This window comes from Prionailurus viverrinus, chromosome B1, assembly GCF_022837055.1.
Source record: "Prionailurus viverrinus isolate Anna chromosome B1, UM_Priviv_1.0, whole genome shotgun sequence".
NCBI classification, from domain to species: domain Eukaryota; kingdom Metazoa; phylum Chordata; class Mammalia; order Carnivora; family Felidae; genus Prionailurus; species Prionailurus viverrinus.
This window is the reverse complement of record NC_062564.1, coordinates 101,861,721-101,887,828: the sequence shown is the minus strand read 5'-3', so window position 1 is coordinate 101,887,828 and position 26,108 is coordinate 101,861,721. Positions and strand designations below refer to the sequence as shown.

At 41.3% G+C, this 26,108-nt stretch overlaps 1 protein-coding gene across 1 annotated transcript in view; it reads left to right on the top strand.

Annotated features, from left to right (window-relative positions):
- The first annotated feature begins 415 nt into the window (after positions 1-415).
- The window catches only part of FGF2 (fibroblast growth factor 2), a 66,953-nt gene continuing 41,260 nt past the window's right edge, over positions 416-26,108 (top strand). Inside the window, 4 exon segments of the mRNA XM_047857592.1 lie at positions 416-540; positions 615-801; positions 804-867; positions 870-1,247. Of these exon segments, the coding sequence (XP_047713548.1) occupies positions 416-540; positions 615-801; positions 804-867; positions 870-1,247 (754 nt within the window).

Genomic DNA, 26,108 nt, shown 5'->3' with positions numbered 1-26,108 from the left:
CACACTTGTAATCACCTAAGGATTTGAGGCCTATCTTCATCTTTCCACGTTGGCTACTTCCAGTTAGGGTGGTAAAAGAAAATGTTTTTCTCTTAGCAATCCAGTCTGCTCTCTTCCTCTGTCCTCTTTTCTTTCCTTTTATTAGTAAATGATTTCAGCCTCTGCCTTCAATTATAAAGTTTGTGCCCCACACGTACCCCCCTCCCCTATTTTGGTGATTAGAGGTGTTCAAAACTTATTCTGACACAGTATCCGCCCTCATTTCGGAATCCTTCACTTCTTGGGGGTGGAAATAGCTTCTTCTCTGGAACGCTGGCAAGGAAAAAGAATGGGGGAGAAAGTTGCATTTAAACGTTTAAAAGTTGAGTCACGGCTGGTTGCACAGCAAAAGCTCCACAGTGTGAGGAAAGACTAAATGTGCTCGGCAGGGTGGGCCTGGGGCGACTTCTGGGGAACTAGCCGGGGTCGAGCCCCTAGAGTTGCGGAGGCCCCGGGCGGTCGCCTCCCGGCGCGCCCTCCTTACCTCCCCCGCTCCCCGCGGCCCCCCTGGGACTGATGTCGGGCGCTTGCGTGCTGCGGCCAAAGCTCCCGATCCAGAGGCCGGCCTCGTAAAGTCCCGAGCGAGTAGGGGGCGGCGCGCAGGAAGGGAGGAGGGCCGGGGGCGTGCGGGGTTGGTGGGTGTTCGGGGGTGGAGATGTACAAGATGTGACGCCGCGGCCGGGCCGGGGCCAGAGCGGCGGACGCGGTGCCCGCGGTTGCAGCCGGAACCCGGGCGCTGTAGCTTGGAGAGGCGGCCCTCCGGAGAGCGGCGGCCGCGGAGACACCCAGCCCTAAGCCCCGGCTCCCGAGCGCCGCGCGGCGCACCGCGCTCCAGGGCAGACGCGGAGGGGAGCGGCCGAGAGGCGCGACGCTGGGGGCCCGCGGGCGCGGTCGCGCGCCGCCGGGCGGGAGGCTGGGGGGCCGGGGCCGGGGCCGTGCCCCGGACCGGGTCGGGGGCCGGGGCCGGGGGACGGCGGCTCCCCGCGCGGCTCCTGGGGCGCGGGCACCCCGGCAGGGCCCCGGGGGGGCCATGGCAGCCGGGAGCATCACCACGCTGCCCGCCCTGCCGGAGGACGGCGGCAGCGGCGCCTTCCCGCCCGGCCACTTCAAGGACCCCAAGCGTCTGTACTGCAAAAACGGGGGCTTCTTCCTGCGCATCCACCCCGACGGCCGAGTGGATGGGGTCCGGGAGAAGAGCGACCCTCACAGTGAGTGCTGGCCGGCTCTTCTTCCCCGATCCCATCTCCACTCTTGTGGTTCTCTCCCCCCCCCCCCCCCCGCTCCATTCCCTCCTCCGCGCTTCTTCCTTCTCTTCACCCCGACCTTAGTGGGACTTGTGGTTTCTTTCCTAGCGGCCCTCGGTGGTTTCGGGTTCACCACTCGCCCCTTCCTCCCCAGCTGCGGTGTCGGGTTAGATCCTTCCCCAGGCTTTGGAGTGTGCCAGTTTCCCCTGGTAAACCAGTCCCCTGGGCCCTGAGCCTCCAAGGCCTGGGAGGCGGGCTCCCTTCGCGCAGACAACCTGTAACTTAGGGGATGCCCAACGGCGGAGAGGCGAGCGGCTTGCGGAGAAACAGTCTGGGTCCCCATCCTGAAGTTCCAACCCCTTCTGTGTTGGATGCGCGAAGTCCCGCGGACAAAGGCGGGGGAGGAGGGGGGGGGGCAAGGCTGAATTAAGTGCTCTTTACTGGAAAAATACCTTTCCAGAGTGTGCCCTTAAACCCTGATTTGGTAGGATCCAGGCCATCTGGCACACTGCTCTTACACATCCATTTCTATTTTTTTCCAAATTGCCGAAAGCTGAAGCCGCAGAAGATGTGGACCTTTTGTTAAAGTGCGACACACTTTTGTTTCAGTAGTGACAAGAACTGCAAAAACTTTTATCTTTCGCCTGCCGTTATTAGCTTTGGGACCTTGAGCTTGTTTTCTGATAGCTAAAAATGGGGGTAATGTCTACCTTGCATCAGGTTTGAGGATCAAATGAGAATTCATACAAAGTGCGAAGAGAACTCATTTTACCATCGTACACTTTTGTGTTCTGTGAAGAATAATCTGTGGTTATAGAAATAACACTAGCCTAAATCATTGGTTCTCAAACTCCAGGAGTGCATTAGAATCACCTGGGGGGGGGGGGTGGTTATAACACACTGCTGAACGTTGTCTCCCAGAGTTTCTGCTTCCTTAGGCCTAGAATTCCTTACGCCTGATAATTTGCATTTGTAACACGTTCTCAGGTGATGCTGACCTGGGACCACACTTTGAGACCCACTGGTCTAGAGAAAAGAGAGGGAAAAGGGCATAAAACTGGCTGACACCGTTGGAATTTGAAGTGAGAGAAGGAGGATCAGAGCGTATTGTAACTGTTCTCCTGTAAGTGTAGGTAAAAAGTCTGTTTTAAAAGCTGTGAGTTCCACCTTTATTGGTTTCTGGTGAAGAATCTGGTCCTCTATTTGCCTGAGAAAAGACCTGCAGGAGTTCCGAGTTCCACGCCCCAGGAGTCACCTCTTTATCCTAAGATGCTGATGGAATGTCCTTCCCACCTGTGAAGTGATTGGAAGAGGCGAAAGCTTTGCACTGAGATCTGAGTTGACAAATGAGAAATGTGCTTTTATATTGCTTGGGTTTTTTATTGATTCCAAAGCAGCAACAAGCAAAAGATGCAGGTCTTTCATTTTTTTTCCAGGCCTGCCATAATTTTTAAATGTTATCAACCGCTTCTATTCAGTAAAACTGAAAAGATGCTCGTAATCCAATATTTCTCTATTTTAGTAATTTGAATAGGTTTTCCAAATTAAATTTTAAGCTTTGTGTTTGAAGTTTGTTTTGCAGTAGTCTGCTAGGTGAACACAGCTGATTAGGGCCAGGTACATATATATCCCAATGAGTTTTGTTCTTTTCTAGCAGCATAAACTGTCTATAATAATAAAAAAGGAGCATGTTCTAGGACTACAAGATAAAAGAGCTCTCCTCCATATTAGGTTCATGTTGGACCTTCCCCTAGTACTCTCTCTCTCTTTTTTTTTTTTTTTAAGACCCTTTATTAGTTGCTGGATTTTTTTTTTCCTTTGAAGCTTTTGATACCCTATTTCCTTTAGAATATAACTGTATGGGGGCTAGTGACTGAGGATAATTCTGAATTGCATACCACACTACCACCCTTGTAATAATAGTTAACTGTTTCTTTCCAACTCTGAGTTTTTTTGCTATCTTATTTTACCTCACTGGTTCTCATAGGTGGGTGATTTTGCCCCATCCCCCCCACCCCCCAACGTCTGGCAATGCCTGGAGACATTTTTGGCTCATTTGGAAGGGTGCTACTGGTATCTAGGAGATCCAAGCCAGGGATGCTGTTAACCATCCTACAGTGCATCCTACTTTATCCTAGCCACAATTTTTCTTTTCTTTCTTCTTCTTTTTCTTTTCTTTTCTTTCTTTCTTTTCTTTTTTTTTTTTTTGAAAGAGAGAGAAGCCTAAGCAGGCTCTTCACTAGGCTCGATCTCACAAACTATGAGATGATGACCTGAGCCGAAATCAAGAGTTGGACGCTTAACTGACTGAGCCACCCAGGTGCCCCAGATCCCAGACGTTAATAGTGCTAAGGTTGAGAATCCTTCCAACTTGATAACTAGCTAAAGACTACATCTTAAAAGTGAAGATTAGAATACTCCAGATTAGTGGAGGGTACTGATTTTTTTTCACCTTTTAACAGGCAATAGACTAACAATACAAACCTAAAGATGTGATGAATTTAAACCACTTCTGTGTAGCTCAACATGGACATAAGTTTAAGTACAGTCTATTTTTCTGACATGTCAAAGCTGTGCTGATAGTTGACCGAACCAAGATAAGACCAATGGGAAAGATACAAGGAAAAATGATTGTGGACATGATATAACAGTATCTTCCCAACCACATTTCCTCCATTACCCCAAGCAAATGAGTCTGACCAGAAAACATGGGGAAAAAAGAGCAGAGTTGATGGTTGTGACAATTTCCCACTGAATTATGGCTCAGATATCTAGACCTATTTGAAAAGTTAAAAACCCCCTAGTCTCATTCCTCAAACTGTCCAGTTGACCTGAAAATCTCTCCGAGATTTATTCCTTTGGCATGACCATTTTCTGCCCTGATGTCTTTTAAAATGCAAATATCCTTGGGGCGCCTGGGTGGCGCAGTCGGTTGAGCGTCCGACTTCAGCCAGGTCACGATCTCGCGGTCCGTGAGTTCGAGCCCCGCGTCGGGCTCTGGGCTGATGGCTCAGAGCCTGGAGCCTGTTTCCGATTCTGTGTCTCCCTCTCTCTCTGCCCCTCCCCCGTTCATGCTCTGTCTCTCTCTGTCCCAAAAATAAATAAACGTTGAAAAAAAAAAATTTAAAATGCAAATATCCTTTGGGTATTTGGAGGGATGGTGTAAATGTGGGGGGTGCTGGTTAGGTATGGGGGATGTGTCTTAGGTGCTGAAGGGGGAGACAGGGCAAGGAGGTGTGAGGTGGGGAGGGCAGAGGCAGAAATGGAAAGGGGAGGGAGAAGACTGAATATCAATTTTCCAACTTCTCAGTATTGTGGAAGGCCCCTTTTGCTTCATACCTGGGTATTCTGCTTTATTTTCACTTGAAAGGGCCAATTTTCGTGCACTTTCCTTCTAGTCATGGAGTAGCTTTTGTTTGACATGAGATTTTGATAGAAGCACAATATAGTGACAAGAGTCTGTTTCTCCAGCATGTGTGCTCCTCACCCAGCTTCCTTGTGTCCTGGATGTTTTAATTGGCCCCTTCCAAATGTCCGTGGGATTGTGTAACATTAAGTATTTACTCTTAAGTAGTGAACTATGTGAAAACTTCTGAAGAAAGAACACTTTAGCCTGAGTAGCACGTACGCCGTGTGGTGGAGTGTAGCAAGAGAAATGTATGCTGCCTATGTACATTTTAGCATTAAATTTGGTCCAGATGCTCTTATTTAGGAAAAACTGGAGGCGGTTAGCAGTGCTGTTTCTACCCTTGGGCTTCTCTTGGGAGCTGACTGCCTGTTTGCCATACTTGTCTGCTTCCAGGTTCTAGAGGATACGGAGACTTGGAGACGCAGAGGGACCTGCCCACTCCTGTGTGGAGCAGGGATGGCATCCTGGCCCGCGTGACACCCGTGCCCTTTGCCACGGCACATATTCCATGGGACTCGACTCATAAAAACATGGACTTGTGAAATTCAGAGGGAGGTGTCAGACCTTTTAGTTCACTGATCTTGTTTTATTGAAGACAGTATTGAGGGTCAGAACAGTAACTGATCACCTGCCTTCATATGCCGATTTCCCCTGTAATCATCCTGAATGAGCTTCTTGCCCACCAGGTCCCTTGCTTTCTATTCCTGCCCTCCTCCAGCCTCATTGCACTCTTCCGTTCAGTCAGAGAGAACGCCCTCCAGGGGCCCCACTTTGTGGGCTTTCTCCATTTCAGAGCACTGGGGAAGCCAGCCCCTCAGAGGAGGTCTTACTGGTTCACAGGTTACCTCTAGTTATGTTCCCAGGGCATTGGATAAAGCCACCTTTCTTCTCTACTTCATGTAAACGGAACCATTGATTCAGTGATTCTAGATTCTCTCCCCCATCTTTTTTTGGGTAATATCTGGCAAGTGGATCCCACTAATTTGCCTCAATAAACACAATGTTTACTGTAATGCTATTTATGTGCAGTAAACAAATGAAGTAAGAATCTAATAGCTCATTTAATCATGGAAATCATGTCATTGGTACAGCAATGAAAGGACAATTCATGAGTCATAGATATTACCACACCTTAGCCTTTTAAGAAGGGTTAGATGCCAAGTGACTTCAGCCTAGAAGAGGCAATATCCCCTGTGACACGCCCTGAGGGCACTCCTTGTGTTTATAAAATGTCCATTATGTAATTAGGCTTTGACAATGGTATGACAACGGAGTTCTAAGTATTCTCATTTAGATTTTTGATAGCATTTTAAATGGATGGGTATGATTTTTAAGTTAATCTGAAAATAAAATATTACAGATGTAATAAAACACGGACCATTCTTTTATACATTATAATAATAAAATTGACTTTATTCATCTACGCATTGATTCTCAGAAATCCCCATCTGTGATATTAAAAAAGGTGATTTTTTAGGTCTCACATCGTTAGAACTGTTATTTTTAAGCCACAAGATGTCTGTACAACAGGATAATGACTACACATGTGCCATAGCCTTTTCTTGTTTTTCCAAATTCCAGTGTTGACTTTCCAAAAACCCTACTTGGGCCCCTTTGTCCTGTGGCACACATCTGTTAGAAGGCTGCCTGGGGTGAGAGTCTAAGACGTGAACTGGAGCAAGGCAAATCCACACATTGGGGCAAAAACCTTAACCTCATTACGGTATTCTATCCAAGCAAATGTGTTGTGTTTTGCTTTTGAGTTTGTCATTTTCTGCACTCTGAAACCGGAGATCTGGCCTTGTACTTGTATGCTGTCAGTGCTCAATAAATATCCAATGTTTGATTGTTTGCAAAATAATTTAGAATATTGTATCTTTAGGAAATGCAGTTGTGGCTCAATGTTTCCTTGTTGTATTCATTGTTATATTAGCTATTGTATTCTCCTTTGCTATCAAATCCTTCCTCTAATCTAGGTTATTCAGAGCCCCAGGAATTTAGGAGAGGACTAAAAGTGGTAACTCCCAGGGAACCTCACCCCTTGAGCCATAGACTATGTTTCTTAGAAGCCAGACTAGTTCCATTCTAAATTCCTGTAGGATATTTTTAGTTTGAAGAAATTTGGAGGACCTGGAGTCAACAGACAGCCAATATTCAGTGTTTAATTTATGTCTCAAGCCAGCTGTCTTCTGTCACTCTTCCTGCACAAGGTGACTTTTAAATTGACCAGTGTATCCTTAATGCTTGCCTGTTCATTTACAGAAATCTGTAGAGTGTGTGTGTGTGTGTGTGTGTTTGTATTTTCAAAGGGTTACTTACTTTCCCCATATTAACTTATACTCTAAATTGAATTATCTTACAGAATTCTGAAGTGAAAGGTTTCCAGGTTTTTAAGGTATTCTGGAGATTAAAAATTGAGGAAGTTCTTGCATGTATAATTGAACGATTGAAAGGAATTTTCCTATTTAATTTATAATGTTTTTAATTAAAAAAAATTTTTTAATGTTTATTTTGAGAGAGAGAGAGACAGAATCCGAAGCGGGCTCCAGGCTCTGAGCTGGCAGCACAGAGCCAGATGTGGGACTCGAACCCACAAGCTGTGAGATCATGACCTGAACTGAAGTTTGATGCTTAACTGACTGAGCCACCCAGGCACCCCAGCATAATTTATTTAATTTTAATTAAGATATACATTAATTTGTAACTGTAATTTATAATTAAACAATAAAATTAGCCAAGAAAAGGTGTTTTTTTTTTTTTTTTTTTTTTTTTGTCTTAAGAAAATTTGTACAGAGTAGTCATGATCTGGCTAGATTCTGTGAGTGCATTGTTCTCTGTTCATGATTTAGGTGCTTGGTGAAGATGCTGACATCTTAAGGTAGGAACCATGAATTCTCCATATAAATAAGCATCATGAACAGCTTAGGACTTTTCCCTCAGGGTGTGCTCACTAAATGTCAGCTGCTGCTGAAACCATTTTGTGTGGACTGGCCTGTGTAATAACTACTCATGGCCCGTATTGCTGTAGAAAGCTTAGTTGAGGTTTGCTGTTCTCTTGGTGTAGTAATGCTTGCATTTAGACACTTGGTCAATCTTTTAATGAAGATGATTATATGTAACAAAGTTATATTTGAAAAATATCTGGGAATCTTAGAGATTGGGTGTTAGCATTTCTTAGAGTATTCCATATAGAGAGTGGAATCATTTATCAGGATAAATAGTAAACTTGTTAGGAATTCTGCTTTCTTTAAAAAGCATTTTGGGTTTTTATCATGTACTATGTGGTATGAAGTTCCTTAGGTATGCTGTGCATTGTGTGTTCATTCTTTTGTGGCCAATATCCGGGAGTCCTGTGTGTTCTTTTTCTACTTCACCTCCTTTTCTCTTTTTAACTCTGGATCCTGTCCACCCCAGAATTCTACGTAAATCATGCTGGGCCCCAGTCTTCCACTTCAATCATGTGGCCTTATCCAATTTGTCACCCTACTTTTGACACGATACTATGTTCTGCTCCTGTCTTCTTGAGAATTCTTTGGTTTCTGTTATACCACATCAACCTAGTTTTCTCACCCTCCAACTATCCTTTCTTCTGATTTCTCTTTCTTTTGGTCTTTTGCTTTCATATTCCCTAAGGCTCTGTTTTAGGCTTCTACCTTTCTTTCTGTGTACTCATATTCCTTCAGCAGATCATTTATGGTCTTCATCTCAGTCTCTGATTTCCCATCTCTGTGTTGATACTGCGTTTTCTTCTGCTTGAAGGACAGATAAACTGCCACTGTCTCAATTCAAAATGGGTAAAAAAGAACTTAATGTGTTTTTCTCAACCTATTATCTCTTTCTACCCAATTTCTATTTGGAGTGAAATTATTTTTTTTAAGTTTATTTATTTTGAGGCAGGGGAGGGGTAGAGAGAAAGGGGGAGAGAGAGACTCTCAAGCTCTCTCAAAGGCTTAGCACTTTAAGGGCAGAGCTGGATCCAGGGCTCGAACTCACAAACAATGAGATCATGACCTGAGCCCAGGTCAGGAGTCGGATGCTTAGCTGACTGAGCCACCCAGGCACTCCTGTAGTGAAATTGTTCTTGTCTTCAAAGCTAGACACCTCAGAGTCTTCCCCACCTGAGTGATTTTTCTTTGCCGTGTCTTTTGATTTCCCCTGCCTTCACTTACCTACAACCAGACCCTACCTGACCACCCTTTTCAAATGTGATCTACCTGCTCAATTTTATTGCCCACTATTTACCATCCCTACTCCCCTGATGCTGCCAGTGCTCTTGCTTAATTATAGACCATCGGGGCGCCTGGGTGGCGCAGTCGGTTAAGCGTCCAACTTCAGCCAGGTCACGATCTCGCGGTCCGTGGGTTCGAGCCCCGCGTCAGGCTCTGGGCTGATGGCTCAGAGCCTGGAGCCTGTTTCCGATTCTGTGTCTCCCTCTCTCTCTGCCCCTCCCCCGTTCATGCTCTGTCTCTCTCTGTCCCAAAAATAAATAAACGTTGAAATTATAGACCATCACTGCTACAGTGATTGGCCTTTCCTCATGTGATCCTTGTTTTGGAAGACGCTCTTATCAATTCCTCTCACACACTCTGTTTCCACCTTTCTCTTAAAAAAAAAATCTCTTAACAGCTAATCTCAGCAGTTTTCTTTTTTTGTGAAATGTTCCCTAACCTCCCAGGGAGAAGTCGTTTTTATCTCTTTTTTCCCCATAATACTTGGTACATATGCTACTACAAAGTCTAATGATTTCTGTTGTAATACATTGTTGAATTCTTTCTCTCCTGGAGCGGGACTGTGAACTCCTTGCGGTTAAGGACTGGGACAGATTTTATGTATCTGACCTCATGCACAGTGGCCACTCAAAGAATGTTTGTTAAGTTCTACATATTCCTGAAAAATTAGCCAACTCTTTTCACTTCCTTTCTGACTTTCTCACATCTTCCTTCTCTTCACCTTTCCTCAGGCTGTTTGCTTGAGCTGGAAAGTCTTCTCAATCCTCTTACCTTATCCTAGTCCTAATCATGGCCACATTTCTTTCCCACTGTCCTATACCATCTTTCCTTCATGCTTCTAATAGCTTGATGTGTTTTAATTTCATGTCCCCTAATGTTATTGGAAATTCCTAGTTGGTAAGGATTTAAACAAACAAACAAACATTACCTAACAATCTCTTACTTTCTTTTCTTCTCTGAGGGTCCAAGACTGAATGGACTCATCCCAATTTCTCTTGGCTCCATTTGCTGAATGAATGACCAGGCTGAGGCCTATGAAGAGATTCAATCTACATTTGTGGAATGAGCTAGAACTTTAAATAAATAAGCATAAATACTTAAGAATGGGGCATGTAAAGTGGATAGATTGAATGTAGCATCACTGTAGTTCTTTCTGTAGACACCTTTCATGTTATTTAAAGGGGGCAATAAAGGTAAAACATAATTGTTTGTTAACAGTACTTAAAAATTTTTTTAAATGTTTATTTTTGAGAGAGACAGAGTGTGACTGAGGGAGGGCCAAGAGAGAGAGGGACACAGAATCCAAAGGAGGATCCAGGCTCTGAGCTGTCAGCACAGAGCCTGATGTGGGGCTTGAACCCACAAACTGTAAGATTATGACCTGAGCTGAAGTCAGACGCTTAACCAACTGAGTCACCAGGTGCCTCTAGCATTATTTTTTATTGTGGAATTTTTTCTTGTCAGCTCTTGAATAACACATCAGTATTTCTAGCCAATTCCAGAACTAGTTCTAATCCTCTAAGATCTGAGAATTCATACTTCAATCAGACACTTTAATCCTTAAACCTCTATCTCTTAAATTTAAAACCAGTGAATCATTTTATAAATTAGGATTAAAAACTATCTGGTACCATTGTTAGTATACTTTTTTGGGTGAAGAAATGGCACAAATAGTTTAATCCTAATAATCAGATTTATGAGCCAGAATTCATTACAATCTTAAAACTCTTAAAAGGATAGAAATTGTATGACAAAGTGAGTCATAGTCTTTGTGATGTGATGTCTGTAAGGATGGGTGGGAGAAATTGCTGAATGACCAGTCTTATTCTACTCCTTTCTAAGCTGAATCATTTTGCAAATAGAAAACAATTCATAGGTTATTCAGTGGTCATTACATAAATAGAAAATGGAAAAGAGTAACAGAATCAAATAATACCTCCATTTAAAAAATTACTTTCTGAATTGTATCACTTGATGAACAGTCTTTGTCTTGAATTAGAAACAAAATTTATTTACTGCTTTAATAACATGTATCTTTTAATCTAACACCTGTGGTCTTGGTCTCTGTCTCTGCCTCTTCTATTAATTATATTAATTTTCTTGCCTAGATTTTTTTTTCTTTCTCCTGTGTAATTTGATCTTTCTCCTCATAGCTATTTCTAGCTTTGGCTTGTTTGAAGATAGTGTGTATATGTTGGGGAGAGGTGTCATTTACTTACGGGCTCGATGACACTTGAATTGGATAGGGATTCAAGAGAAGAAGGACCCTTTAATCTTGGAAATCTTGATTTGGTGTAGGCATAATCTTGCATTTTGCATGGTTGGTCCTCTTTTGTTAGTTTTCTTATTTGGAGGTTTGGAGAGCCTTTCTCGGAGGCAAATTTCATCTTAATCTTTAAATGTAAGATTAATTAACCTTATTTCCTTATTTTCTTTGAGGGCAAGGCATTTATCCAAAACATTATGTGAAAAAAGAAATAGTCTATTTTATGTTTCTAAGTTTTAGAAGTTCTTCTTACATATTTATATTTTTACATTACTCTAAACTCAATAATTTAGTAATGGGAATATAATGCAAGTAAAATTGGGAAGACAATCTTGCTAACTGGTTCAATAGAGATACCATATAAAAAGAGGACATTTATAGCAGGTGTTGGATTAAAAAATAATGAATTGCACAACTCTTTCAGCTACTATAGGGTTGGAGAAATGGGGCACAGATTATTTTGTAGGGAGGTTACTAAAGCCATGAAGTATTTATAGGATCTGTCCAACTTTGGCCAGATGCCTAGGGAGATTGCCATAGTGATAGGCAAAGTCACTGTACCTTGCGGGACAGGAAGGGCCAGATGGTTGGTTTTCATCTCAGTATTCCCAGGACCTTGATATTTACTGAATATTTTTTGAATGAGTAAGTGAATGAATGAAATTCTTGAAGATATGCTCTGTGTCATTTCTTACAAATAATATGTTTAATCTTGATTATAAATTTATGAAGCACAAGTGTCATTATATGCCTCATTTATAGATAATACAGTCTTTGCTATTAGCTTTTCAAAACATGATCTCTTTGTGACAAGTGGTGAATTACGCCTTGTAGACTTCTTAGTGTTTAGGATACAGATTCAAACATGGTCAGAATTCCAGATAGACATGTAGCAGAAATTTAAACAAATATGATTTATTAAAAATTTTTTTATTTTAATTTTTTTAATGTTTATTTTTGAGAGAGAGAGGCAGAGAGAGACAGATATACAGAATCTGAAGCAGGCTCTAGGCTCTGAGCTGTCAGCACAGGGTCCCATGCAGGGCTTGAACTCACAAACTGCAAGATTATAACCTGAGCCAAAGTTGGACATTTAACTAACTAAACCACCAGGTTCCCCTCAAAAATTTTTTTCAATGTTTATTTATTTTGAGAGAGAGCTAGTGAGCTGGGCAGGGTCAGAGAGAGAGAGAGAAAGGAGAGAGAATCACAAGCAGCCTCTGCTCTGTCAGCATAGAGCTGGATTTGGGGCTCGAGCTCAGGAACCATGAGATCACGACCTGAGCCAAAATCAAGAGTCAGATGCTTAACTGACTGAGCCACCCAGGCACCCTTAAATTATTTTTTTAAATCACTATTTCTAGGGGCACCTTGGTGTTTCAGTCAGGTTGTGTGCTGACATCATGGAGCCTGCTTTGGATTCTCTCCCTCTCTCTCTCTGTCCCTCCCATGCTCACACCCTCTCTCTTTCTCTCTCTCAAGATAAATAAACATTAAAAAAAAAAAAAAAAGAAATGCAACAGATGTACATTGATTTTTGTATCCTGTGACTTACTGAATTTGTTCATCAGTTCTAGCAGTTTTTTGGTGGTCTTTCCGGTTTTTTATTTATAGTATTATGTCATCTACAAATAGTGGAACTTTGACTTCTTCCTTACGGATTTGGATGTCTTTTATTTCTTTTTGTTGTCTCACTGCTGTGGCAAGGATTTCCTATATTATGTTGAATAAAACTGGTGAGGGTGGACATCCTTGTCTGGTTCCTGATCTTAGGGGAAAAGCTCTCAGTTTTTTCCCATTAAGGATGATTTAGGTGTGGGTTTTTCATATATGGGTTTTTATTATGTTGAGGTATGTTCCCACTAAACCTACTTTGTTGAGGGCTTTCCTCATGATTCAGTGTCATACTTTGTCAAATGCTTTTTCTGAATCCATTGAAATGATTATATGGTTCTTATCCCTTCTTTTATTGATGTGATGTATCACATTGATTGATTTGCAATATTGAATCACCCTTGCAACCCAGGAATAAATCCCACTTGATCATAGTGAATTTTTTTTTTTAATGTATTGTTGGATTCTGTTTGCTGTTATTTTGTTGAGAATTTTTACATCTGTGTTCCAAGATACTGGCTTGTAGTTCTCTTTTTTACCAATGTCTTTATCTAGTTTTGGTATTAGGGTAATGCTGGCCTCATAGAATTAACATGGAAGTTTTCCTTTTCTATTTTTTGGAATAGTTTAAGGCAAATAGGTATTAATTCTTCTTTAAATGTTTGGTAGAATTCACCTGTAAAGCCATCTGGTCCTGGACTTTTGTTTGTTGGAAGTTTTTTGATTACTGACTCTATTTCTTTGCTGGTTATCAATGTGTTCAAATTTTCTATTTCTTTCTGTTTGAATTTTGGTAGTTTATATGTTTCTAGGACTTTATCCATCTCTTCTCATTTGTACAGTTTGTTGGCATGTGGTTTTTCATAATATTCTTTTATGATTATTTGTTTTTCTGTGGGGTTGGTTGTTATTTTTCTTCTCTCATTTGTGATTTTATTTATTTAAGTCCTTCCTCTTTTTTTTTCTTGCTGTCTGGCTACAGGTTTATCAATTTTACTGATTTCCCCCCCCCCCCCCCAAAACCAGCTCCTGGTTCATTGATCTGTTCTACTGGTTTTGGGGTTTTTTTTTGTTTGTTTTAGTTTCCATATTTTTTTATTTCTGCTCTAATCTTTATTGTTTCCTTCTGGTTTTAGGTTTTGTTGTTCTTTTTCTAGCTCCTTTAGGTGCAAGGTTAGGTTATTTGAGATTTTTCTTGCTTTTAGAGTAGGCCTGTATGCCTGTATTGCTATAAACTTCCCTCTTAGAATCACTTTTGCTGCATCCCAGAAGTTTTGGGCCATTGTGTTTTCATTTTCATTTGTTTCCATGTACTTTTTTTTTTTTTTAATTTTTTTTTTCAACGTTTATTTATTTTGGGGACAGAGAGAGACAGAGCATGAACGGGGGAGGGGCAGAGAGAGAGGGAGACACAGAATCGGAAACAGGCTCCAGGCTCTGAGCCATCAGCCCAGAGCCCGACGCGGGGCTCGAACTCATGGACCGCGAGATCGCGACCTGGCTGAAGTTGGACGCTCAACCGACTGCGCCACCCAGGCGCCCCATTCCATGTACTTTTTAATTTCCTTTTAATTTCCTGTTTGACCCATTCATTGTTTAATAGCATATTATTTAATCTTCATGTATATGTGGTCTTTCCAGATTTTTTCTTGTGGCTGACTTCTAGTTTCATAGTGTTGTGGTTAGAAAATATGCATGGAATGATTTCAATCTTCTTTAATTTGTTGAGGCTTGTTTTGTGGGCTAATATGTGATCCATTCTAGAGAATGTTCCATGTGCACTTGAAAATAATGTGTATTCTGTTTTGGAATGGAATGTTCTGAATATATCTGTTAAATCCTTCTGGTTCAGGGTGCCATTCAAAGCCATTGCTTTCTTGTTGATTTTCTGTTTAGTTGACTTGTGTATTGATGTAAGTGAGATGTTAAAGTCCTCTACTATTATTGTATTATACAATTATCTGATTATTGATTAGATCCTGTCTGTTTGTTTTTAACTTTGAGGTATTTGGGTGCCTCTATATTGGGTGCATAAATATTTACAATTGTTACACCTTGTTGGATTATTCTCATTATTATATAGTGTCCTTCTTTGTCTGTTGTTGTAGTCTTTGTTTTAAGTCTATTTGGTCTGATATAAATATTGCCACTCCAGCTTTCTTTGACCTCCATTTGCATGATAGATGTTTGTCCACCCCTTTCCTTTCTAATTGCAGGTGACTTTAGATCTAAAAAGTCTTTTGTAGGCAGCGTATGGATGAGTCTTTTTTTTTTTAATTTTAATTTTAATTTTTTAAACTTACATCCAAATTAGTTAGCATATAGTGCAACATTGATTTCAGGAGTAGATTCCTTACTGCCCATTTAGCCCATCCCCCCCCCCCCCTCCAGTAACCCTTAGTTCTCCATATTTATGAGTCTCTTCTGTTTTGTCCCCCTCCCTGTTTTTGTATTATTTTTGTTTCCCTTCCTTTATGTTCATCTGTTTTGTCTCTTAAAGTCCTTATATGAGTGCAGTCATGTGATTTTTGTCTTTATCTGACTAATTTCACTTAGCATAATACCCTCCAGTTCCATCCACGTAGTTGCAAATGGCAAGATTTCATTCTTTTTGATTGCCGAGTAATACTCCATTGTGTGTGTGTGTGTGTGTGTGTGTGTGTGTGTGTGTGTGTGTGTGTATACACACACACACACACACACACACACACACACACACACACACACCACATCTTCTTATTCCATTCATCTGTCGATGGACATTTGGGCTCTTTCCATACTTGGGCTATTGTTGATAGTGCTGCTATAAGCATGGGGGTGCATGTGTCCCTTCGAAACAACATGCCTGTATCCCTTGGATAAGTGCCTAGTAGTGCAGTTGCTGGGTTGTAGGATAGTTCTATTTTTAATTTTTTGAGGAACCTCCATACTGTTTTCCAGAGTGGCTGCACCAGCTTGCATTCCCAGCAGCAATGCAAAAGAGATCCTTTTTCTCCGCATCCTCGCCAACATCTGTTGTTGCATGAGTTGTTAATGTTAGCCATTCTGACAGGTGCGAGATGGTATCTCATTGTGGTTTTGATTTGTATTTCCCTGATGATGAGTGATGTGGAGCATTTTTCATGTATCGGTTGGCCATCTGGATGTCTTCTTTGGAGAAGTGTCTATTCATGTCTTTTTCCCATTTCTTCACTGGATTATTTGTTTTTTGGGTGTTGAGTTTGATAAGTTCTTTATAGATTTTGGGTATTAACCCTTTATCTGATATGTCGTTTCCAAATATCTTCTCCCATTCTGTCATTGCCTTTTAGTTTTGCTGATTGTTTCCTTTGCCATGCAGAAGCTTTTTATTTTGATGAGGTCCCAGGAGTTCATTTTTGCTTTGTTTCCCTTGGCTCCAGAGACATGTTAAGAAGTTGCTGCAGTCAAGGTTAGAGAGGTTTTTGCCTGCTTTCTCCTCTAGTATTTTGATGGCTTCCTGTCTTACATTTATGTCTTTCATCCATTTTGACTTTATTTTTGTGTATGGTGTAAGAAAGTGGTCCAGGTTCATTTTTCTGCATGTCACTGTCCAATTTTCTGAACACTATTTGCTGAAGAGACTGTCTTTATTCCATTGGTATTCTTTCCTGCATTGTCAAAGATTAGTTGGACATATGTTTGTAGGTCCATTTCTGGATTCTCTCTTCTGTTCCATTGATCTGAATGTCTGTTCTTGTACCAGTACCATATTCTCTTGATGATTACAGCTTTGTAGTATATCTTGAAGTCTGGGATTGTGATGCCTCCTGCTTTGGTTTTCTTTTTCAAGATCACTTTGGCTATCCAGGGTTTTTCTGGTTCCGTACCAATTTTAGGATTATTTGTTCTAGCTCTGTGAAGAATGCTGGTGTTATTTTGATAGGGAAGTCTTGTTTTTTTTTTTAATCCATTCTGTTACCTTATGTCTTTAAAAAGATTTTTTTTTGACATTTGTTCAATTTTGAGAGACAGAGACAGAGCATGAGTGGGGGGGGGGGGGCACAGAGAGAAAGGGAGACGCAGGATTGCAAGAAGGCTCCAGGCTCTAAGCTGTTGGCACAGAGCTCACAAACTGCAAGTTCATGACCTGGGCTGAAGTTGACTGCCCAACTGACTGAGTCACCCAAGCATCCCTCACCTTATGTTTTTTGATTGGAGCATTTGGTCCATTTATGTTCAAAGTAATTATTGGTATGTATTTATTGTCATATTATTTGTTTTGTGGTTGTTTCTGAAGATTTTTTCTGATACTTTCTTGTTTTTCTCTCATGGTTTACTGATTTTCTTTAGTGATATATGTATTTGGAGACACATACATATATATTGATTTCTTTCCCTTTATTCTTTACATTTTAGTGGTTTTTGATATATGGTTACCATCAGGTCTGTGTATAACATCTTCACATATAGCAGTCTACATTAAGTTGATGGTTGTTTAAGTTTAAACCCGTTCTTTACTCTTCTTCTCTCCATGTTTTAGGTAATATGCTGTTTAAATCCTTTTATTTTGTTTATATCCTTTTAGTTGTTTATATCATTTTTTTGACTCATTTTTTTTTTTTACAGAAGCATACATTTTTATAGCTTTTGAGTTTCCTACCTTATACTGTCACTTTTGGTCTTTCCTTTCCACTCAAGGATTTCCCTTAATATTTATTACAGGATTTGTTTAGTGGTCATGAACTCCTTAAATATTTTTTTTGTCTGGGAAACTCTTTATCCCTCCTTCTATTCTGAATGATAGCTTTGCTGCATAGAGTATTCTTGGCTGCAGATTTTTCCCATTCAGGATGTTGAATATATCATGCTGCTCCCTTCAGCTTGCCAAGTTTCTGTTGAAAAACCACCTGTAAGCCTTAGTGGTTTTCTTTTGTAAGTTACTGTCTTCTTTTGTCTTGCTGCTTTAAAAATTTTTTCTTTATCATATGTTGTCTATTTAATTACGATATGTCTTAGTGTGTGTCTGCTTTTGTTGATTTTGATGAGAGTTCTCTGTGCCTCCTGGATCTAGTCACCTGTTTTCTTTTCCAGATTAGGGAATTTTTCAGCTATTATATCTTCAGATAAGCTATCTCTCCCCTTTTCCTCTCTCTTCTTCTGGGACTCCTATAATGTGAATGTTACTACATTTGATGGAGTCACTGAGTTCTCTAGGTCTATTCTCATTTTGCATAATTGTCTTTTCTCTCTTGTTCAGCTTGATTACGTTCCATTAGTCTGTCATGTAGATTATTAATTTGTTTCTCAGCTTCTTACAGCCTGCTGTTCATTCCATCAGGTATATGTCTCATTTCATTTTTGTGCCCTTTATCTGTGCTGTGTTATGCCTTATCTCTGTGTTAAAGGTCTCACTCTTGTCTTCCACTATTTTGCTAAGTCCAGTGAGTGTCCTTATGATGATTAATTTAAATTCTCTATCCGGCATGTGACTTATATCTGTTTCACTTAGATCTCCAGCTGTGGCCTTGTCTTGCTCTTTCATTTGGGATAAATTTCTCTGTCTTCTCATTTTGTCTAAGTCTTTTGGCATGTTTCTGTGTGTTGGGAAAGTCAGCTGCATCTCCTATTCTTGAGGGTAATGAACTTCATGATAAAAGGTCCTGTAGTGCCCTTCTGTGTAGTGTCCCTTGCTCCCCAGGGACTGGTTCTTCTGGGAGTGTCCAGTAGGTGCTGTATGTGCTCTGCTGTTTTGTCCTAGCTGCTTCATCCTCAGGCCAGTTGTTTGCAGAGGCTCTCTTTGCCTGTTGTGGGCAGTGTTGGCCTCTCGCTTGAAGGTGGTGCATTTTAACTAGGTGTGCCTGGTCCGTTTGTGAAATGAGACTTGTCGCCACTGCTGCTGGAACCGAGGCCCTGCAAAACTCCCCCATCAGGAGATAGGGTGTGGCAGGAGTTTGGACCTTCTTCTAGGGGGAGGGTCTGCTATGCTGGGAGTGAGGCAAGTGTGACTGGGAGGGGGGATTCCACTGGGGTGAGTGGGCGGGGCTTGGTGTAAACAAGTTAGGTAGTGAGCATCCCAGACTTCCTGCAGGTGGCCCTGTGCTTATGCTGAGGGGCCTGGAAGGGAAATGGTGCCTGCCAGTTCCTTTGTTCCCAGAAGGGTGTTTCCGTGAATACTGCTTCTCTGGAACATGCTTTGAGATGAGCAACTAACCTCCTCATGTGTGCCCCGGGTGCTCTTCAGATCGCTCTTTTAATACTATATTTCCATAGGCTATTTGCTCTGCCTTTTCTCCAAGAGCAGCACAATGCCCTCTGTCCTCTCTCAGAGCCAGGCACACTGACCTTTAAAACTGCAGGCTTTAAGCCCCACTAGTTGCAAGAACTCAGGAAATTTGCTTTCCAAGCCAATTGCTATGGTGATTTGTTTTTCCCATGGGTTCCTCTGTGTGTTAGTCTCTCACCCTTCTTCTCAGGGACTGTGACTCCCTCCCCACCCCTTTGGCCACTGCCAAACCATGTCTCTGCACTTCCTACCTTCTTTGATGTGGCCTTTTCTCTACCTTTAGTTGTGCAGTTTGTTCTGCCAGGCTTCAGGCCAATATCTGGGGTATTTAGGATGATTTAATAATCTAGTTGTATTCATGGAATGAGGGGAGCCTAGGGTCCTCCTCCACTGCCAGTTTTCATACCAACATTTCACAAAAGAAGTTTTGTGTGTGTGTGTGTGTGTGTGTGTGTGTGTGTGTATGTGTGACAAAGTCTAGAGTTTTTAATGTTTGGGCCTAGGCCAGGGCCCATAGACTCCATCCCTTTTAATGAACAGGAAAGTAAAAAATTAAAGATAAAGAAAATTAGTGATATGGATTTATTCTCATAATTTAAAAGTATTCTTAATAGTTGACCTTGTTAATTACCACCAAAGTGATGCTTTCGATTCTTACCCTAAATCAAAGTTATAATTTTGATGAGACCTCCACCCACCTTGTAACAGCAGTGTGGCTAATCTCCCCATACAACAGGAGAATTCATTTAGTTGTTTACATATTCGTTTTACAAGTAATTTTTCTTGGAAGTCACTTCAGGAAGTTACATTACTCAAGAGTCAGATATTGTTTATTTTAATGAGATTAGAAGAAAAAAAATCATTGAGATATCTGTTTGGTTATACCTACGTTGCATATTTTCCAGACTTAAATTTATTTTCGTCCTTGTTTAATGATATAGAACTGTAGAGCTGTTGTGTTGTAGAGTTCTGGAGAATCTTGGCCTTACCCAAGGGTATCAACTCCAGAAGTGGGTGGATGTTTGTTAAGCACCTCTATTTTTCTAGAAGGAACCTGATACCCACCATGGCTGACAGTTAAAGCACCTGGTTCTGCTCTCTAGGTAGGCCAGAGAGCTGAACCTTTTAAAAGTTCTGCTGTGGGGAATAATGTTTATGGAAGCCTGACTCAGGATATATAGTATATGTTTACTCCAGGTTGGAGAGTTTAACCTGAGGGTTCGTTCCATGGACAAGCCCTAGGTTTCCATGATCCCTTAAAAGTAAATGCAAAATATCATGCCAGGATGTTTTTCTGAGGGTATACATAGCATTTTATCAGATTCTCATATCATTTTATCAGTTGTCCATGGCCCAAAATATATTAAGGACAGTATCACTAGATGCACTAAAGAATATCTTTTAATTAGCCTGACGGTGAGAGAACCAATTTGAATGTGTTGGTGTAAGCCTATAGCTTACTATGTGTGATTTTTGAGCATAATCTCTGTATGAAACTTGTCTCAGTTAATTCTAAGAAATGTTTAAGCCTGCTGTTTATCTCATTTCATAGTGTCCACTCTGAGGTCCCTTGGGAAAAACTTATCTTTGGTAACTCTGTCAGTACTTATGCTTCTCCTTAGTATCCAGTTTGTTTTAACCTTACTATCTCTGAGGGACTTGTTACTGCTGTTAGCTTCTAGAAAGCCAAATATGTCATCTGCTTCTTATGTATAATGATCTGAATCCTGGCTTTGCCAGTTTTCAGCACTTGAATTTACGTTTGCCTCATTTAAAAGCCATTTTTAACATTTTTTGTTTGTTTGTTTTGGTATATTGCCAATATCTTTGTAATTCATCTTAAATATTATTGGGACCTGACAAGTTTTACCTCAGTAAAAATAATGTACTTATTGACTTGTTATTTTAACCATTAGGTGTCTACTATATTGTTGTATATAGTATATAGCATTAGGTACTGGGGATTACAAAGTCAAATAAGTTAGGCCCATACCCCATAAAACATGTATTGCCTGGCAGGACAAGTAGAGATGTCCAGAGGTATGCCTGCTTTGCTTGTGTTGTGTGCTTGTGTTGTGATAGAGTGAGGTCATACCAAGGAGGATAGGCGATTCTAACAAAGTCAGAAAAGGCTTCTTTGAGCAGGAGTTCAGGACTGCTGAACTGGATCCTTGGAGGCAAGTAGGTGTTACCACCAAAAAGTGGTGCTTTAGTTTTTTATTCTAAATCAGAGTTAGAGCATTTTGGTGGACCTTCCAACCATCTTTTAACAGCAATGTGGCTATTGTGCCCATTCAGCAGCAGAAGTCATTTAGTTATTTACATACACATTCTGCAACTCAACTGAGTTTTCTTGGAAGGCAAATAAAGTCATGAAGGCCAAGGAAGTACTGCCAGGTTTGGTATGTTTTGGAAACTGCAAATAGTTTGGCATGGCTGGAATGTAGGGTTATGGTAAGTAGCAAGGCCAGCCACATAGGAAGGGCCTGGATTCCGACGGGCCTTATAAACCATGCTGAACAATTTGATCTTTATCCTCAGGGCAGTGGGGAGTCAATGAAATATTTTAATCAGGAAAGTAAGAATATCAGATTTGGGCTTTTATAAAATCACTCAGGTGTGTGGGATGGATGGGAGGGTGTAAGCCTGGGAGTAGGGAGGAGTTAAGAAATTATTACAGTAGTCCAAATTGAGAAACATAATCTCACACACATTGCCTGGCATGTTGTAAATGATGGATGTGCACTAGAGTGGAAGGGTTTCCATTTTGTCAGGAGACAAAAGGAAATTATTGGAGTAATACTGAAAATGTCCCATTTATGAAAATGCATACACTCAAAAGGATTAGATACTTTAGGACTAAATATGTAGACTAATGTCTGAAAAGGATACACACCAAACTGCTCACAAGTGCTTGTAACTTTGGAGATGGGAATGGAATTGGGAGAGAAGAGATGAAGGAGAATCTTTATTTCTTTACCTATTTATTGAGAAAAATTTAAAACTAATATACCCATATGTTATTTATATAAACATCTCTTGAGAAGAATGAAAGAGGAGTGAGGGAGTGGAGGCTGATGTTGGATACTGCTGTCTAGGGGGTATGAATGTGAAGGGATGGAGACAGGTGAGATAGTGCCTACAGGCTCCTGACTTGGAAGGGCAGAGCTGTGGCTGGGTGTTTGGCCATTGGTCACACAGGTGGGTGGACACAGCGCACCAGTTGACTTGGAGCATTAGCTGCTTGTGAGCAGTGCTCAGGCCTATGCCTTCCTATTAGAAGGAGCTCACTTCTCATTCATCTACCTCTTGGTTTCTCACCTCTTCACTCCCACTCAAGGGATGTGTGGCCTGGGTTATTATCAGTGGAGCTGCTTTACTTTGCTAAGGGGAATGATGTTTAGTTAGCACTTGGGGGCAGAGCATTATTTCTAATTCACTCTAGAGTCTAAGTCAAAGCACACCAAAAATCTAAATCTGAACACATTCTGTGTAATGTAGCTTACTTTTCTAAAGTGTGAAAATCATAACTGTGTTTTTTTGGGAAACTCTCATACTAACAGAGCAATGATTTGGGAAGGATGTGAAGGGACTAGATCAGAACCCAAAGAGGGAGGAGTGTCCCTGCGCACTGGGCTTGGTATACCAGCAGCAGTGCTCAGTGAAAGCGAGCCTGGCTTTGGAGTCCCATCAGAGGCTAGCCCTGCTGTGTGGAGATGCTGCTGCCTAGGCTACAATTGAACAGATGCTCATCACCTGATGACCCCGCAATTTGATTTTTAGGAGGCCTGTATTAGTGATGGTTTTCAAGACAAACAGAAGCAATAGAAGCAGAGAGGGGAGGAAGGGAGGGAGAGATTTATTTTAAGGAATTGTTCACATGAGTTTGGAAGTTGGCAGCCTGTGAGGCTGGACACCTGGAGAAGACCCTAATTCTTTTCTAGCAGAATTCCTTACTCAGGGGAGGGTCAGTCTTTTGTTTTCAGGCTCTCAACTGATTGGATGAGGGCCATCTACATTATGGAGGGTTATCTGCTTTACTCAAAGTCTAGTAATTAAAATGTAAGTCTCAGCCAAAAATACCTTCACAGAAACATCCAGAGTAATGTTTGACCAAATATCTGGGTACCATGGCCCAGCTAAGTCGACACATAAAAATAACAATCACAGGACCCTTATTGGCATAAGTTCTAGACTGGCGTGTGTCCAGCCCTGGTTTGGTTAAGACCAACTTATTCACTGTGATGCCCCAAGGACGTGGGTTGCAGAATTCCTGATAGAGGGACTAGACTGGCTGTCTCTTGAATTAAGAGGTTTAGTTTTGCTTTGGTCCCCAGCTCACCACTGAGGCCCTGAGAAGGCTCCCCCTTACATTACTGGCACTTGCCATGGAACATGGAGTCTAGCTTTTTTCTTCATTCCCTCCTCCCCCCTCTTCCCTCCTCTTTTTCCTTCTCCCTTCTCTTTTCCTCCTTTCTCCCTTCCTCCTTCCCCTCCCCCCTTCTTCAATACAATTGACATATAGTATTATATTAGTTTTAGGTATACAACATAATGATTTGATATACGTTCACATTGCAAAATGATTACCACAGTAAGTTTAGTTAACATCCATAACCTCATATAGTCACATACTTTTTCTCGTGGTGAGAACTTTAAGGATCTACTCTTATAGCCACTTTCAACAATAAAACACAGTATCATTAATTATAGTTACCATGCTGTACATTATAACCCCGGGACTTACTTATCTTATAATTGGAAGTTTTACCCTTTTTGCACCTTTACCCATTTTGCTCTACCTTCCCACTCCCTGTCTCTGGCAATCACTAATCTGTTTTCTGTATCTGTGAGCCCATTTTTTTTTAATACCACATATAAGTGATATCCTACAGTATATGTCTTTGACTTTTTTCACGTAGTATAATGTGCTCAAGTTTCATTCATATTGTCACAAATGGTAGGATTTTCTTTCTTTTTTTTTAATGGCTGAATAATAATTCAGTGTGTGTGTGTGTGTGTGTGTGTCACATTTTCTTAATCCATTTATTCCATCAATAGGTACTTAGGTTGTTACCATGTCTTGGCTATTGTAAATAATGCTGCAATGAACATGGGGATGTGGATACCTTTTATAGGTAGTGGTTATGTTTTCTTTGGATAGATACCCAGAAGTGGAATTTCTGGATCATATGGTAGGTTTTAATTTTAATTTTTTGAGCAACCTCCATAGTGTTTTTCATTAGTTTTTTTCTGGTTCTCTTTTCCTCTCCCTGACATGTGTGGGTTAATTTTACTTCTTTAGGATTTCTGAAAACCAGAATAATGATCCTATTCTAGAAGAAAGAATTATTAGAGCAAACAAACAGAGGATTCCCAACAAGATCACAGTACTACTTCCGTGTGGAGATGTTTCAGGCTGCTCTTGCCTGTGATTGTGGAAGGACTACGCTATCCCTGGCCTCTGTCTACTGCCATCTGCTCCAGAGGCTCCCTTGATCTTCTCTTTTCACAGAACTGAACTGGCCCTCAGATGTCTGTTCCTGAGGACTGGTCAGCAGAGGGGAGTGGAGGCTGTAGTCTGATAGGTACAGGTGCTAGTTTTTTGTTTTTTAAGTCCTATTCTGGACTGTTATTGGGAATGTCTGTTGCCTCTGTCATAGCATCAACCTCTTTCTTGCAGAGGAAAATCACCATTGATTAGAAGCAGGGGTATCAGCATAACTAGAGGCATTTCTGCTATAGGTTTTTAAGCCTCACGGGAAGTCCAAAATGACATCCATCTATCTACTTATTTATCTATCCATCCATCCATCCATCCATCCATCCATATCACTGGCACTGCTGGGACAGAGCTGGGGATTGAAGGAGTGGGAGTCGGTGCTGGGCCAGCAGTAGGGGAGTTCTGCCATGGTCTTCACATCTTCCTTATCTGCACTCTGTACAGTCTCCTTGACTGGCTCTCTTTGTTTATCTTATGACCTCAGGGACAAGGTGACTGTCCACAGGAAGCTCAAAAACCATACCAGAATACCACCAAATACACAGAATTTAGAGTGCTGATTTTGAAGCAAAATGGCACAAAATGACAAACTCTCTTTGGTGGCTTAGTTGCTGTAAAAACAAAATAGGCAAATGTGATTCACTAAGTGATGAGCTTAGCTTGACTAGCACAATGTGGGCAAGTGAGCTTTTAGGTGTGGGTACATTTTGGGATGTTATGTCTGTGATAAATCATGTTTTTCTTTGCAGTAGGGGGCAACATTATGTCCAAGAGAGAGGTGTGGCTGTGGGTGGGTAGACTTAGAGCATGATGTAAGCTTATATGGCTGCTGCAGAGAATGGGAGAGGAAAGAGACCTGGGTTATGCCCATGGCTGCTGAACAGTTGCTGAGGGCCCACCTGAGGCTGACGACCCCTCATTCCTAATAACACCCAATGGTACTAATGCTTGTGTCATTTCTAGAAAATTTTTGTTGCATATGTTCAGTGGTTTTGAGTGCAGGATTGGAGAAGCTAGATGGCTATATTGATCCAAAATTGGGGCTTGGCTTTAGAAGTGCTAGCAAGAAAAAGCAGGAGAATTGAATGATACCCCACAGAGTTTAGACTGATAAGGAAGTGAAACCCAAGAGGCTAAGGACTGTTGGGTAAATGGCAGAGTCCGGGTCAGTAAAGTCCGAAGAGTCAGAAAACCAGCAGAGGGAAATGAGGTGATACTATATTGGAGATTAAGATGAAGCAGTAGCCCACGAATGATGGCTTGGCCATGAGAGCGGGAAGTATAGGTTACTGGATTTCATAAGCTGAGAATCTTTGACGCTAGGTTGTTGTTAGGGCTTCTATATGAACCGTGAAGTTTTTCAAGATGATGCGAAAAGATGTGGGGTGCCAAATCCCAAAGTTTTCAGTGAGTGGCAGTGACCACTCAATGGACCAACAAGAGGAAGTGAGAGTATGAACCTTGAAGGAGGAAAGAGTTCAGTATGGTGGCAGGAAAGTAATAGTTGTAGATGCTGGTACAGGAAGTCAGAAGAAGGCTTCATATACTAGGAGGGGAGAG